Source organism: Acomys russatus, chromosome 17 (genome assembly GCF_903995435.1).
Source record: "Acomys russatus chromosome 17, mAcoRus1.1, whole genome shotgun sequence".
Classification (NCBI taxonomy): Eukaryota; Metazoa; Chordata; class Mammalia; order Rodentia; family Muridae; genus Acomys; species Acomys russatus.
In genome coordinates, this window is record NC_067153.1 from 48,559,908 (window position 1) to 48,575,586 (window position 15,679).

The 15,679-nt window shown below is 52.8% G+C and overlaps 1 protein-coding gene across 1 annotated transcript in view; it reads left to right on the forward strand.

The window, feature by feature from the left end:
* Positions 1-5,664: 5,664 nt before the first annotated feature.
* The window catches only part of Gramd4 (GRAM domain containing 4), a 76,040-nt gene continuing 66,025 nt past the window's right edge, over positions 5,665-15,679 (forward strand). Inside the window, exon 1 of the mRNA XM_051160162.1 lies at positions 5,665-5,784. Within this exon, the coding sequence (XP_051016119.1) occupies positions 5,756-5,784 (29 nt within the window). The 5' untranslated portion in view covers positions 5,665-5,755. The remainder of the gene's footprint in view (positions 5,785-15,679) is intronic.

Genomic DNA, 15,679 nt, shown 5'->3' on the forward strand with positions numbered 1-15,679 from the left:
AATTTAAAAACAAAATAAATTCTCCTTTTAAAAAGTTTCGCCCTTTCGGCTTTGTCTACCTCAAAGTACAATGTGACGTGTTTATTCGTTCGGCTGCCCATTTAATTCTGTTTTCATTGTATTCATTCTAAAATTATTTCCCTTTTATTTCAAATTATTTCCCCGCTCTTCCAGTGTACAGTTTTTCTCTTATCGGCTCATTTGTTTTCTAGCTCTGAATCATGCTGTCCTTTCACAGCCTTGTCATTTTCGTGGTTTTCCTAGCTCCAGTTTCCACTGCAGGATGGCCTGTGCTTCCGCTCTGTTCTGCGTCTAGGCTGGCAGTCAGCTTGCTGCCTCAACTACCCACACACGCAGTTTGCATTTGAATCTGTTAAGCCCAAATACAACTTCAAGTTCCCTTTCCTGGAACTAGCTACATTTCAGCTGCTCATAACCACATGTGGTTAGTGGGTACACCTTACACATCTTATAGGACGGACTAGATATAGAGCACTTCTGTTATTCTAGAAAGTTCTATAGGACGTGGTGTTGGTCTATAGAATCCTAAAACTTCCCCTACAAGAACTTTAGGTGGGACTTGACTACCATCCTGTGTGCAGTTCACTTCTACACAGAACACGTTCTCTGTTCTCAGAGATCACAGGGGCCATGAAGGCTTTGCTGGCCATGGGTACCTGTCATGTGTGTCATCACAAAGCCCCTGCCCTCTTTCTTTCTTTCCTTTGTAGTTATCTCACAGTCAAGAGGCTCTTATCCAAGCTGGGCGGTTGTGGCGCACGCTTTTAATCCCAGCACTCAGGGAGGCAGAGGCAGGCAGATCTCTGTGAGTTCAAGGCCAGTCTGGTCTACAAAGAGAGTCTAGGATAGCCAAGGCTACACAGAGAAACCCTGTCTCAACACCCCCCACCCCCCAAAAAAAAGGAAGGAAGAAAGAAGGCTCTTATCCTAGAGATCTGTCTTGTCTGCCACCTCCTCGTTGCTTCTGGGTGGCCCCGTTCCTTTGCCTCTGTGGTTCCTGCACTTCTTCAAGCAGACTGTACTGAAGCATTGAGCAAGGGTGTGACTTCGCTTCCTGTGTTGTGGTACCACCTGTAGCCACAAGGTGGAGTGCCTGTCAGCACCGAAGCCAGAACTCTTTCAGAACTCCAGTCAGGGGAGCTTGTAGTTTTTACTTTCTCCAGCTCCCACAGTCCCTTTCTCTGCAGGGGCTCACTATCCACTAGCTCCAATCCCAGGCTAGCAGCTCAGAGTCTGTTTTCCGCTACCCCCACCAGGCCTGGCAAGGTTGTAGGGAAGGCCCTCTATTCCAGAAACAGAGCATCCAAGGGCCTTAGGCACAGTCCGGGCGCAGAGCGGGGAATCTAAAGCAGAACCCTTCCCATGTGCCCCGTGACATCAGAGCCATGTTCCTTCCAGCCAAGATGCTCAGTAGTCCCTTGCCATGCTGCCATCGGAACAACCTAGATACAGGAGTGTACCTAACACAACAGGGTTGGGGCGTTTCCTGAAAAGCAGCTGTTACATTGGTGGGAACTTTCACATCAGAGGACAGGTTTTGTTTGTTTGTTTGTTTGTTTTCCGAGACAGGGTTTCTCTGTGTAGCCTTGGCTGTCTGGACTCGCTTTGTAGACCAGACTGGCCTCGAACTCACAGATATCCGCCTGCCTCTGCCTCCCAAGTGCTGGGATTAAAGGCGTGCGCCACCGTGCCTGGCTTCAGAGGACAGTTTTAAGTTAAGAAAATACGTGAATTGGGTTTCTAAATGACCTCTGACCATTTACTGGGCCCTACTCACTGAGTGCCTATAACGGGGGAAGGAAGCGGCACTGTGAGCAGACATACTTCCACTGGTTTGGCACCATCACATTGCTGCACTAGCTGCTCAGGTTTCCTGGCCCCCAACTCTGTCTTGAAGGTGCCCCCATCTCTCCACAGGCTGCTGCTGCTACTTACCTCCTCTGTGACAATGGAACAGAGACTGAGATCCAGTCCTGGCTGCTGCCTGGCTGCAGAGAGCAGTTCATTCCCACATCTTATAGACATGGAAATTGAGGTTCCATGTGGGTCGCGATACCTCGGGGGGGTGGTGTCACACAGCAGATATTTTGTAGATCAGATGTTTATGTTAACGATTCATAACACTAGCAAAATTACAGTTATGAAGTAGGAACAAGATAATTTTATGGTTGGGGTGGCGTTAGGAAGGTTGAGAACCACTGTGTGTGTGAACCATGTCACCTGAAGCTCACTGGTCTGTCTTCTATAATACTGGAATGAACTGGAAGCCAGGTCTGTCTGACTGGCTGGGCTCTGCCTGTCCCAGGGAGGTACTGGAATAAGTGAGCCGTTCTCCACTCCGCTTCACACTGTTGCTGTGGAAAGCAGAAGGTGGTGGGCACTCTTGATCCTCAGGGCTCTGAGGGGGAGGATATGGGGAAAGAATGGGTCCAGCTGGCTTCTGAGTGTAAACAGATTCTAGCTACCTTCCTGTAGATGCCAATGAAGCTCAGGAGTTTGGAAGCACCTGCTGGTGTGGCCCTGGCCTCTCCGATCCCTCTATGTCTAGGTCACTTTGAGTGGGGGAGGTGGTGACATGATTGAATCTTAATGTGTGGCCTTTAGTATCAGGTGACCTTTAGGACAGCTGGGGCAACAGAGTTTTCCTCGCAGTCCTGAAGCCTAAGCCTGTGGTCAGTTCCTTTTCTCCAGAGTGTGGAGTCCCCACCTTTTCTATCCCCAAATGGTCATCCCTCTGTGGGCGTGACTGTGTCCTAATTGTCTCTTTTCTTTTTCTTTCTCTGAGTGCTGGGATCAAAGGCATGTACCACCACTGCCCAGTTAGCTGTCTGGCTGTTATAAAAAGACAATCAGAGGCAGAGGCAGGAAAATGTGAGTTCAAGGCCAGCCTGGTCTACAGAGTGAGTTCCAGCACAGCCAGGGCTATACAGAAAAACCCTGTCTCATACATCTTCTCCATGCAAACTAGACTGGAGCTGGCCCACATGACCCTACAGGCTTTCCTGTTGCTGTAAAGCCCCTGTCTTCAAATGCAGTCATTTTTTTCAATATCCAGATTTGTGAGACCCAGTCCAGACCACGATAACCCTTATCATTCAATGAGGGGCCATGGCTGCGAGGAGCCTCTGAGAAGATGGTGGGCATGGTAACCTCAAGGTCCCCTGAGGGCAGGGTCTGTCCAAGTTTGTCTTCTAGAATGGACCTTATTGACCAGCTTTGTTCCCCACCAGGCAGTGCCTGAGAGTGGGCACCCAATGGATGTTTGTGGACAGAAGTGGGGGAGATTAGGAATCCTGGAAGTCTGGCTTCATTGTTGGGCTCCTGTCTATCTCCTCATCCTGGCCACTCATGCAAAGAATGTTTCTTGGGAACCCCCTCTGTGTTATGCTACGGTGGGGGCTAATGCATGTATCTACTGGCTCCCTTCCAGATGGGGTGATGCTGTGGTCTAGGGTGGCCCAGCTTGACCGGAAGTCCCAGCCTTGCCTCCCTACTGCCACCAAAACATGCGCGCTGAGCCAGAAACTGCAGAGGATGAGATATGCTACGGGGATAAGGCTAGGGAGGATTCTCCCCTGGGGTCAGGGGCTGAGGGCCGGGCCTGTCGACAGAGGAACAGGAAGTCAGAGAGAGAGAGAGAGAGAGAGAGGAAGTGAGGGGCAGGGCTTCCTGTAACACCCTGCACAGTGCCCTTCTGCAGCTGTACTGGCCAGCTTCAGCGTGTCCTGCGACATAGTGAGGACCTGCCTGCCGTGTCTTACCTGTCTTAGTTATTTCCTAATGCTTTCGTGGGACATCACGGCCAAGGAAAGTCACAGACAAGTGTTTCATTTGGGGCTCCCATGGGTCAGTCCATGACTATCACGGCAGGGAGGCACGGCACTCGGAGCAGTAGCTGAGAGCTTTAGGCACAACCATGAGGCAGAGGGAAAGTTAACTGGGAACAGCCGCGGGCTTTTGAAACCTCCCTGGCAAAGCCACACCTTCTAATCCTTCCCAAACAGTGTCTGGGGACAAAGCATTTAAGCATTAGGAGCCTATGCGGGCCACTCTCCTTCAGACCACAACACCTTCCATCAGGAGCCCATTCATATAAAATCAGCACCAACCATGAAACAACTACGAGGGCAGGGTCCGCCAAAGTAATCACCACACCACACTGGACACAGGGACTAAGCTTGCAACGCAGACTTTGGGGGACACATTTAAACTCTAGCAGAGAGGGGCCACCTACAGGAATGCACTGAGCCTTTCCTTATGGAAGGTGCCCTTATGGAAGTTCCTAAGAGAAGGGTAGGGAATGGCCCCTGAGAACTATGGCTTTCCGGGAAGGGAAGCCAGAGCCAGTATGGAAGGCTAGGTAAGGTCAGAGTGGAAAAAATCCCCCTCAGGGAAGATATGGCCTGGGCAATGGCCTCAAGGCAAGAAAGTAGAGTTTGTGTTTTGGGGAAACCAGAGCCCCGTTTTGCTGGGGGTTAAAGAGGAAGCAGGAAAAGCCAGAGTTAGGAGGAACCTGCAAGATTGGCATGGTGCCGGGCCTGGATGCCACACCAAGGTGATTCGGTGGAGGTCCCTGCCTGAAGTAGCTCTCATCTTGCCAAGCCCAAGCTTTGCGGGCAGCTTAGCCTGGCACCTCACACTGCCAGCCAAGAGCCAGGGAATAGATCCCATATTGTGTCGCACATGGGTAGAGACCGTTGCCTCTCCTTCAGTGAGGAGAAAGCTCACCCACTTGAGGCCACTGAATGCCAGCCCCTGACCCTACAAGGCCTGTCTGGAAGGGAGGCAATGCTGGAGAACACAACGGGCCCGAATCCTGCCACAGGAAGTTTCGGGAGTGCTTGAGACAAAAGGTCAGTTCTGGATTGAGAGGGTTGGAGGTGAGGCAGGCAAAGCATTGTGGGAACACAGGCTTAATGCTCTGCCTCCACCTGCTGAAGCTGAGCTTGCAACAGTCACCACCCAGCCTGCAGACAGCCTCCTGGGTCAGACCTTATAGGATGCTGATGGTTGGTCCACCAACTAGGTTAGGGCCTGAGGTTCTTGAGGATGCTGGTCAACCTGGTCAACCCTTGTTTTTTTAAAGGCCAGTGAAAAGGGGAAGGTGTCTACTGGACTATCTCTGTTCCTGAGGGTAGTGTCAGGGCTGTAGCAGGTTTCCTATCGTGCTAAGGAGACATTTAAAGGCGTGTGGAGCCATTTCTGGCTAAGTACTGAGGAGGGGAGAAGGGAGGAGTTGTCCACTGTCCCTCCCAGTGCAGGTTCCACGTCCTTTCCCCAGTGTGGAGCTGTGCTCTTGAGAGCGGGTCATCACTGGCAGCAACTCCAGCACACCAGAGCGAGGCGACAGTGGTGTGCTTGCTTCTGTGCGGTGGTGTCCGTGGCTAAGACTGGCAGACGGCCGAGCGTGCGCGTGGGTACGCGCGGCGGGGACCCACGTGGGCCACCCAAACAAAGGCCGCTCCGCGTGATCGGGCTCGCGCGCGCGCGAACCCGGCAGGGAGGGCGGGGAGGCGAGGGGCGGGGCCGGGCGGCGGCTGCGCAGGCACGGCCGGGGGCGCGCAGACTCCGCGCAGCAGGACGTGAGCGCGCGACGCGGCGCCGCCTCCGCGCTCGTGGCCGGCACCCGCGGGGCCGCGTAGTCCCCGCTCCCCGGCGCCGCTGGGCTCCCGGGAGGGCGGCAGGTGCAGCGGGGCCGGGTGGCCGGCCAGGGGGTCGCCGCGGAGGCGGGTGGATGAGAGTTGGCCCCGATCTCCCCGCAGGGTAAGTGGCGCGCCTGGGGACTCCTACACCGACCTGGGCGAAGCTCGCCAAGCTCTGTCCTGGCCTCGGGCCTCAACCCCGTGCGCTGTACCTCCCTTACTCGGTGGCCTACAGCGGCGACTCTCCTTTTGGAGACCAGCACCAGCGCGCCTTGCACACACGCCCCTGGGGCGCGCGTCACTGCCCCCCTTGTGCGTACCTCGGACGCTGTGCTAGTCAGGGTCCTTCTGGGGGAGAGGCAGAAGTCGACGGGACATAGGGCCAAAACTACCATGTGGGGGGTGTCATTAGATAGGTCACCATGCCTAGCAGGGGTCGGATGGGGGGAAACAACGACGACAGGACGAGGGCGCAGTAAATGTCGTCCTACTGACCTACTCTTGGGGGTTGGAAGAGGGGGGTTGGAAAGGAGGTAGATCTCTCCAGGCTGGTGTGGCCCAAGAGCTGCGCGGGGCGGCGGGGGAGGGGGAGGGCAGGCGGCGCGGGAGTTGTGCGCTTAGCTTCCCTTTCCACACCCTGCTTTCTGTGTGTCTGTACCTTGTGTTTGGACAGTAGCCTGTGGGATTCTGGGGACAGTTGGCACCCAGGCTGGAGCTTAGGCCTATGTGTTTATACAACCGCTAAGGTTGGGTGCTATGTGGCAGTCCCTTGCCTAAGACCTCACCTGTCCACAGCAGGATCACCGGCTCTGAAGGGTAGAGAGGGGCCAGCCTGGGTGTTGGTTGGTTCCCCTAACCTTTTGGCCAGGGTGAGGAGCAGGCTCCCAGGGCCAGAGACAAGCTGGTACACCTCGAAACTTCCCCATTTCCAGAGATAGGAGAGATTCAGTTGGGGGGCTTTGTTTAGAGTTCCCTTCCTGCCTTGCCTTGTGTAGATTAGGGACAAAATTCAAGTTATGCGGTCCTGAAGCCTAAGCCAGGCAGAGGGGCTTGCTGTAGGGCCAGGCCCGAGAGGAGAGTCATGATCCATGCTTTGTAGGGTTTGAAATAAAGAACACTTGAAAGTTAGTTTTTCCCAAGTACCTGTTCTGTGACATGGGGCAAGGCAATGAGCATCCCCTGCCTCAGTTTCCTCATCAGTGAGTGACAAAGGAGAAGATAAGAGGAATAATGACACACTATGGGTTCCATGCTGGCTAGACACACCCCAGGTCAGGAGTTGGACTAGGCTGTACTGCCCTTTGCCTGTGTATGCTTAGTGGACCCGCAGAAATCTATAGAATCATTTCTCATTCTGCCACTGTCGAACCTGCTCCCAGGCCCATTTGGGGACACACAGTGAGGGATAATAAATAAAATTATCCCTGCCCCATTCTAGGATGAAACGACAATCCACAGATGCTCTCTGGGACACCCCAATGGGGGGGTCTCAGTCAATATGCTTTCTCCCCCAAGCTGCTTTGGACACTGGAGACACCTGCCTTTGCTGAGATACTGACTGCTGAACTCTCTGAAGGTGGATGGGCTAGGTACTAACGTCTGCGAGGCCGGATGCCCAGGATTACATTCTTTATGGACTACCATGTCCCTGCTGGTCCCAGAAATGTCCGTCCGTCCGAGTACACGCTAGGACTTAGTTCCTGTAAACTGCCCGGGACAGTTTCAGAGTTGAGGTCTGTCCTACAGGGCCTGGGTATTTGTTTATCCTGTGCCTCCTACCCAGGCAGGTGGAGGGAGTTTTGCAGAAGGGCCTTCCCTAAGGAGGGACCAGTGGGTCTCTCTCCCTGGTGCCCTCCATTATTTGTTATCCTGGTTCACCCGAGGTGGCGCCAGCAGACAGCTCAGTTGCCGGTGCCAGCGGTGACGGCCTCTGCTGTCCTTATTCTCGCTGGGCTTCACCTTCTAGAAGGAGGAGAGTTAGACCTGTTTCCTGCAGCAACATTTCTGCTTCACAATAGCTAGTGCTCCGCACAATGGAAAGTGTCACTGGAGGCCCTGAGACACTCTTGGCAGTGCTGGCACGGCCCCAGTGTAGCTCTCTGTAAGGAGAGCACAGCAGGAACAGTACAGCTGTTAGAAACACCAGCTCCAGATGTGCCACATCTGGACAGAATTCATGTCTGGAGAAACCAAAGGCTTAGTGTTCTGCTGTGGGGTCCTTGTTGGCTGATGTGTTAGCTGGCGTCCCTTCCTTCTCTGGGGACACATGGAAGCCCTATCTGGTTCCTTAAGCTCTGGTAGGGTTTCTCTCCAGAAGCCTGGTCTACTGAGCCTTTAACAGGATTGGGGGTGCATATTATGGGGTGAGGATGTTTGGATGTAAGGGAGGATCTCTAGGAGCTGGGTAGGTTCTCCTCCTGAGTGCCCTTAGCCTCTCAGTGCTGGTGTTTTGCTTTCTTTGTCTATCAGAACAGGGACACTTAGTGTCGGTGGTGGCAAGCACCTGTTAGTGGGAGATGGCTGTGACTGGCTTATGTGGTTGGGCCACCTTTTCTGAGTTTCTGTGTTCTTCCCTGCCAGGTGGACTTCGAGGGGGTCGCTGGCCCTGTTAGCAGTGAGAGGCACATCTGTGGCCTGCTGGTGTAGGTGGCTGCCGGGACGGTTGCTGACCACTCTGCCGCGTGGCAGGAGTGGAGAGACAGTAATGGTGACTCTAGATAAGGCGGGAGCCTTGTAAAGTGAGTCACAGGTGAACGCAGAAGGACTTGCTGTGAGGCAGATCCTCTTTCTCTGGCCTCAGGCAGCCTTTTCCAGGAAGGCTGTCACCCCAGGGCAGTTTGACCATAGATATGGGCTCTGGAAGGTTTAGTGTTGTGAACCGCCTGGGGGCTTTGGGCTGTCACACCCCCACCCCCACCCCCCCCACCCCCCCCCCCCGGCTTTGCACTGGTGGCGTCTTGCTTTTTCTTCATTCTTGGCAGGACTGGAAAAGGGAGCCTAGAAAGGGATCAAAGTCCTCAGCCAGGTGTGGGCCAGCTGCAGGGAGGAGGTCTAGCCCAGCCCAGGTGGGTGGGCCCAGGGCAGCTGTACCAGGCCTGAGCCTGTGGCTGGTGGACAACTGCCCTTATACAGCAAAAGCAGAACTGTGGCAGACAGGGTTTTCCTAATTGTAGAAAACGTCGTTCTTTTCTCCTGGGGTGTCTGCGTGTGGCCGGTACAGAAGGCCCCGGAGGGACGTTCGGCTGTAAGTCACCACTAAGAACATTTGACATCTGAAGGGCGTAGTTAAGACTGTTTGGTGTTTGAGTTATAACCAGGGTTGTGATTCCACTTAAGCCTGTGATTAAAGTCCCCTGTGGTTCTACAGGAGCACAGGAAGCATTGATGTATCTTAAAAAAACAAAAACAAAAACCATAGTAGTAGTAAGAAAACTCAGTGTACACACCACAGGCTGTGCTGTGTGCTTCTCAGGGGTCATCTCACCCCATGCAGTTTTTGCTGTGATCACCAGGTGAGGAAACTGAGGCACAGAGAGGGAGGGGCGCAGCTTGTCCAAGTGCTGGTTAGTTCAGTAGCAGAGAGAGGATTTGAACTTGGGTGGTGGCTTGTGGCCACAGCAGCTCTAGGGCCCCATGGTAATCCTCCTGTAAGAACTGAGTTAAAGGGGCCACGTGGTATTTTCAAGGCACGGCAGTATCTCTCCCAGGGCCTGGTGACGTTCTTCTGGGAAGTTCTTGTGGTTTATTTTTGTGACTACTTGAAGGTCTGTTCTGTGGTGGGCTCCATCCCACAGGAAGGGTACCTCTAGTACAGAGAAGTTTGGGGAGTTCCCCCGAGATACAAGCCTTCACCTCCTTTCCTATGTGTCACTCTTCCCATGCAGAGTGGGTGTTTCCCAAAGCCAGGGTCTCTTTACACCCATTCGGCGCCATGTCCCTTGTGTCCAGAAGCCTATAGTGAGCTGTAGTGGCACCTAGTGAGCACCCTGCTCTGTCATTTGGCAGTTGATGCCACAGGGACCCTTGCTTTAGGGTCCATCCATAGTTGGGCCAGGCCGTGTGGCCTGGAGGGGCCAGGTGCTCTGACAGCTGCCTCAGGGAGACAACAAGCCTAGGGGAAAATCTGTTCTTTTTAACTATATTTGTTGAAGTGTAATCCACATACCACAGTACCCACCCTTTCCAGATAGAGTTTACTGCTTTCTAGCCCCTTTATAATCTTGTCAACCATCACCATAACCTAGAGGATGTTCCCAGATTGAGGCGAGGACCGGATAGCTGGTACTCCACCGCCTCTTTCTGCAGCCGAGGCCACCACTATGCTATGGATTTGCCTTTCCTGGGCGCTTAACGTACCTGAAATCACACTGCAGGTGGCCTTTGTGTCAGCTTTCCTTTTTCATTATGGGTGTGTGATGGTGGCAGTTGTGACAAGTGTCTCCTCCTGCTCCATCACCTGGGCCAAGACTCTGTTTTATCTCTAACATTTGAAGCTGGTGTGGCTCGCTTCTTACTGCGTGTAGACCAGTATCCATTCATTTAAAAAAAAGTTTTAAAGTATGTTTATTTATGTTTATATCTGTGGGCACAGAAATACCACGGCACACATGTAGAGGCCAGAAGACAACTTTTGGAGTCAGTTCCCTCCTTCCACCGTCATCCACCCCAGGAATGGGACACAGGCCATCAGGTTAGGTGGCAATCACACCGGCCCCACACATGGTTGTTAATGAAGTCCTTTGCTTGACAGGTTGTCTTCCTTTTTTGCCTAATGTCCTTTGTCCCAGGACCCCATCCAGGTCCCACGTATGTGTGCCTGTCATATCTCCTTAGGCTCCTCTTGACTGTGACCCTGTCTCAGGCCTTGGCTGACTCCTTGAGGAGTTTAGTGGGCCGAAGGGCCCCATGTTGGAGTCTGTGTCACTTGGGAATCCTCTCTTGCTTGACATTTAGATGTGTTTGTCCCGATGAGTCTGGGTTGGTGGGTTTGGGAGGGCCGCAGCATTCGCGACATCTGGGTTCTGTCCTTCAGTGCGACTTAGCTGTACCCTGGCCTAGGTATATTTGTCAAGGGGTAGCTCTGTCATATTCCTTAGGTGGAATTCACAGCACATCCTACAGCTGAAGGAAGAGAAAGGGCTCCGTGCTACCCCTTAAGGGCCAAGTACCTGAAGTACTTGGAATTCTGTGTGGATAGGGGAATTTTTTTTTTTCTTCTGCATGTAACCACTGATTAATCATTGATTTCTATTTATGTTGATTTGTATTTTACACTTTACTGTGCGGTTCTGCTTGATATTTTTTTTTTTCCATGCTCTGTTCTTTTGCTGTTACCCCTGGGTCCCGTAGACACCACGTCCCCGTGAGAGCCTGAGCACTTCACTGCTGTTTGGCCCACAGGATGTTCCAGGTTCAGCCCTAGAGTCTGCCCGTTCTACAGGGAGCCCAGCTTCCTCCCCTGGAGACCAGCATCAGAAACCCAGATGTAGGGGCCTCTGGTTGCTCTGGGGGTTTGGTTGCTCTTATATCCCACCCACCTCAAATGGAGGAACAGAAAATGCACGTGTGACTTCTGACCCTGTGCACCTGCATCTGTCCATGAACACATCCATGCATGGCCATCTGCATGTTCACAGATGACCGGCTTTCTGTCTAGTCACTCCATGGAGGGTTCTGGTCTCCTCTCCTTGTAGATCAATATGGCTCTATCTCAGCAGCATGGAGCTAGTCTCTTTCTCCCTTAGCTGCTCATGGGCTTAATCCCTCACCGCCAGTACTCACAAAGTGGAACCAACTCTTATCTTGCAGCGCCCAGGGAGTGTTTGCCAACCCAGAGCTTTTACCAGCCCATGCGGTGGGTATGCACTTGGGGCCTGCAGAGCATAAGGAGGAGAACCACCTCCCCAGAGATGCTTCTGTGACTGGAGAGAGAAACAAAGAGGAAACTGTGGATAGGAGGACTTCCCTGCTGTGCTCAACAGCCTGGCTGTGGGATGGGCACAGACTGGGACACCTCTTTTGAGGAATCCTCATAGTCTGGCCTCCTCAAGCAGAGAGGAGAAAGACTGGCTGCTTTGGAGATCAGGGATCTTTGACTTTGATCCTGCCTGGGTCTGTCTCCTCTCAGCCTCTGAACTTGCCACCTCAGCAGGGAGGAGTCTTTGAATGGTTCTCTCTAAGCATAGAAGGTACACCTCCTTGCAGTTCTGGGAAGCGCCATCCATGTGCTGTTGCCGATGGCGGAGGAGTGGGGGTTGGAGGATGGGGAGGGAAGGGGGATAAAGTGAGCACTCCGTCTTTGCTGACTTGGGCTTGGCTTGGTTTCATCTCTTTAGAGTGGACTCAGTGGTATCCACTGCCCTCTGCCCCAGCTGTCCAGATCATCAGCAGCTGGTGCCTGTGACAGGGTCCACGTTGGCAGGCACAGAGCTTATTTATATGGGAATTGTGTAGCCGGGAGGTGCGCTGGGTGCAGGCTGAATGGATGGGTAGGTGGACAGTTCCCAACCCTAATAAGGAGCCTGAGAGTAGAGCCGAGGGACACTGGTATTTCAGAAGAATGCAGCCACCTGAGCAGGCTCAGGAGACACCTGGACAACACATCTATTTTGAGTTGTTGTCCCCTAGAAGTGAAGTGAAGTGAGACGGAATACTCAGAGGCCTCTGGGCTGGGCTCGGGGAGACTGTTCGGTGCTTGGGATTCTATCTTCTGTGTGAGCCCTGTGTACTACCCTGGGATAGGTGACACCCCAATCCTGATGTGCATGGAGGTGAATAGAGGAAATGAGGTGTTATCTGTACCGTCTACACTCATAGGGAGGGGCGTGCACACTGCTGCCTATACATAGTGACTGTGAATTTCTTTATAGTTTTTTTTTTTTTTTAAAGATCTTAGAAGTGTTTTTCCTCTCCCACTGGGGAGAGCTTCTGTCTGGAGTTTAAGAAGCCCTGGCTCAAAAGATCCCAGCTTTGCTGAGTGGTGGTGGTGCATGCCTTTAATCCCAGCGCTTGGGAGGCAGAGGCAGGCAGATCTCTGAGTTCGAGGCCAGCCTGGTCTACAGAATGAGTTCCAGGACAGCCAAGGTGACACAGACAAACCCTGTCTCGAAAAAGCAAAAACAAAAACAAAACAAAAAAATATCCCAACTTCATCTGCATACCCAGCCTTGTCTCTGTACATGTTTCTCAAGGACCTGTTCCATGCTGGGCACTAGACAGTGCTGAATGTCACCGCTGTCCTCTGGGGACCTCTTGCCTGAGAAAGCAGCCCTGGGAAGCATAGCTGTATCCGTGAAGGTCTGTCATCCTTCATGGTCACTTGTTTTCCTACCCTGCAACCCAGGCAGGTTGCCAAGGCCTGTAGCTCATAGGACACTTGGGATGGGATCATTGATGTGGGGAAGGCAATGCTCTGGATGGTCCACAGAGTGAGCAGTTTGGCATGTAAAAGTCTGAAGCTCAGGATGGAGAAATGACTCAGTGGTAAAGAGCACTTTTCCATTCTAGCAGAGGACCAGGGTTCAGTTCCCAGCACCCACACGACAGCTCACAACTGTCTGTAACTTCAGTTCCAGCGGATCTGATGCCCTCTTTTGACCTCCGTGGGTACTAGACATGCTTGTGGTCCACATACACGCATGCAGCCAAAACACTCATACACATAAAATAAAAATAAGTAAATCTTTTTTTTAAAAAAAAACCCTAGGTTTTTGCTTTTAATTTATTATGTACACAGTGCTCTGTCTGCATGTACACCTGCACACCAGAAGAGGGCACAGATCTTATTATAGATGGTTGTGAGCCATCATGTGGTTGCTGGGAATTGAACTCATGACCTTTGGAAGGATAGACAGTACTCTTAATCTCTGAGCCGTCTCTGCAGCCCTGTTTTGTTTTGTTTTGTTTTTTAATAAAAAGACAGATAACTGGGCATGTGTCCTCAGTAGGTTGAGGCGGGAGGACTGTGAGTTCATAGTCAGCCTGGGCTACATATGGAGACCCTGTCTTGAAACAAGATTAAAAGAGCCTCCAATGTAGCTCAGTGGGTATGGCAGTCACCGGGCATTATATGAGGCTCTGCGTTTCAATAATCAGTACAGGATAAACATAAATAAATAAAGACACCCACAAAACGTTAGTGTCACAAAACCCATGCAGTCTTCAGAAGAGGCCTGCTGCAGCTAGCTAGCTGCCCGAGGAGTGGCTGAGAAGACCACATGCTGGTAGTGGGTTCTTGGCTTATTCTGAGCTCATTCTTATGTTTTTCCATAGATTTCTAACAGGGTGGGCTAATCTCTGCCCCCAGAGAAGTTTTCAGTCACGTACAGGACCCTTCTGGCATTTGATGAGCCAGGGACTTGGGGAGGGGACCCTTGAGACAGAAGAGATGATTTTTTTTATTTTTTATTTTTTTTTGGCCCTAGCCACTGCTAGGTATAGAAGGAAGTGGAACCTGAGGTTTGGGTGTGTGTGGGCAGGGTTGGAGGCTGGCTGGAAGCCCAGCTGTCCAGCGCGACACCCCTCAGCATAGGAGAGACTATGCTGTCTGTGACCTGCAGAGCCTCAGAAGACGCCTGTTTGGGCTTCCATGCTAGCTTCAGAGGCTAGTTCTGTAGCTTTCCCCTTCCTCCCCCATTTTACCTATAGGGAGTGGTCAAGGGTCTGATGGAAGAAGTGGGGGAGGTGGTATGTGTCATTTCCCAAGGCAGTGCCAGTGCTGGGGATGGCGGGGAGAGGTTGGGGGGGTGGCACGGATGGGATGGGGGCTCGGAGGTGGTGGAGCCCTCGAAGAATGTGGAACAGATATGCTTAGTAAGATCCTGGATTAAGAAGGAAGGTGACATTTTGTTCAACAGCTTTCTGAAGAGTGCAGGGGTGTGTGAATCACTCCAGAAAGCATTTCCGTCAGAAGGTTTAAATACAGTGAGAGCTAACGAGGGGAGCTGCTATGGAAGGGGAGAGGGGGGAGTGGAAGGGAGTGACTCGCAGGTGCTGGAGGTAGAATTCGGAGTAATGACATCTGTTAGTGTCGGTTGTTGGCCTTCGGGGGCTACTGCCCAACAATGGGAGGGACCCACGTGTGACTTTACCACACATATAGTTGGCTTTGTAGAGAGGAAATGAAGTGTGAGTCAGCCGCCTGCCCCGCCCGCCTGAGCACCGGGGTGGAGCCCCTGGAGGATGGCCTGGATGGCCTCCTATCCCACCCCCACCCTGCTGGGAGCCCCACTCCCCTCACTAGGATTGGCGGCAAATGGCAAAGGGACAAGATCAGGAGAGGCACCCAGGGCAAAGAAGTGAGTGATGAGGGTTAGGGAGGTCGGGATGTGTGGGGCTTGTCTGGGCTCTCTGGACATCAAGAATTGTGACTAGCAGGGGTGGGGGGTGGGGGGTGGCGGGGGCTGGGGAATCCCTGAGAGAGGCAGGCCCTGTGAGTGCCAGCAGGTGACAGGTCCCTCTTGTAGCTGTTAAGCATCAAGGTTGGGGAGGCCACAGGCCAGCTCCCAGAAAGGAAGGCAAGCATTCCAGCCGCCCCCCACCCCACCGAGACCAGCAATGCCCTGTGGATGAGGGGTAGGCTGCTTGTGGGTGCTCTGTTTATATTGATGTTTGTGGGGTGGCAGGGTGGGCTGCTTATAGGCAGGAAAAGAGGGGCTAGGCCCTGACCAAGTACTTCCTGGGCTTTTAAGAGGCTCAGCTGATCTCCTGCAGTCACACAGCAGGCTCTGCAGTTCAGGACTGGCCATCTGCAGATGGGTCTGGGGGTTGGGGTCCTCCTACTTGCAAGTTGCCTGTCATTTCTTTGGCCTACTGCCTAGGCTAGCTTCAGGCACTCTACCTCTCGTCTTCTCCTCGTTCTCCTAGCTTGGGGCACTACAGTGGCACTTCTGCTAGCCCTACATCCCTGTCACTTGAGCTAGGCCTTGGTGGTCTCACAGGGTGTGGAGAAAATGTTGGATTGGCTGAGTCTCAGTTTCTGACTGACTGATGGATGCCAAAGGCCTCTGCCCTAGGTC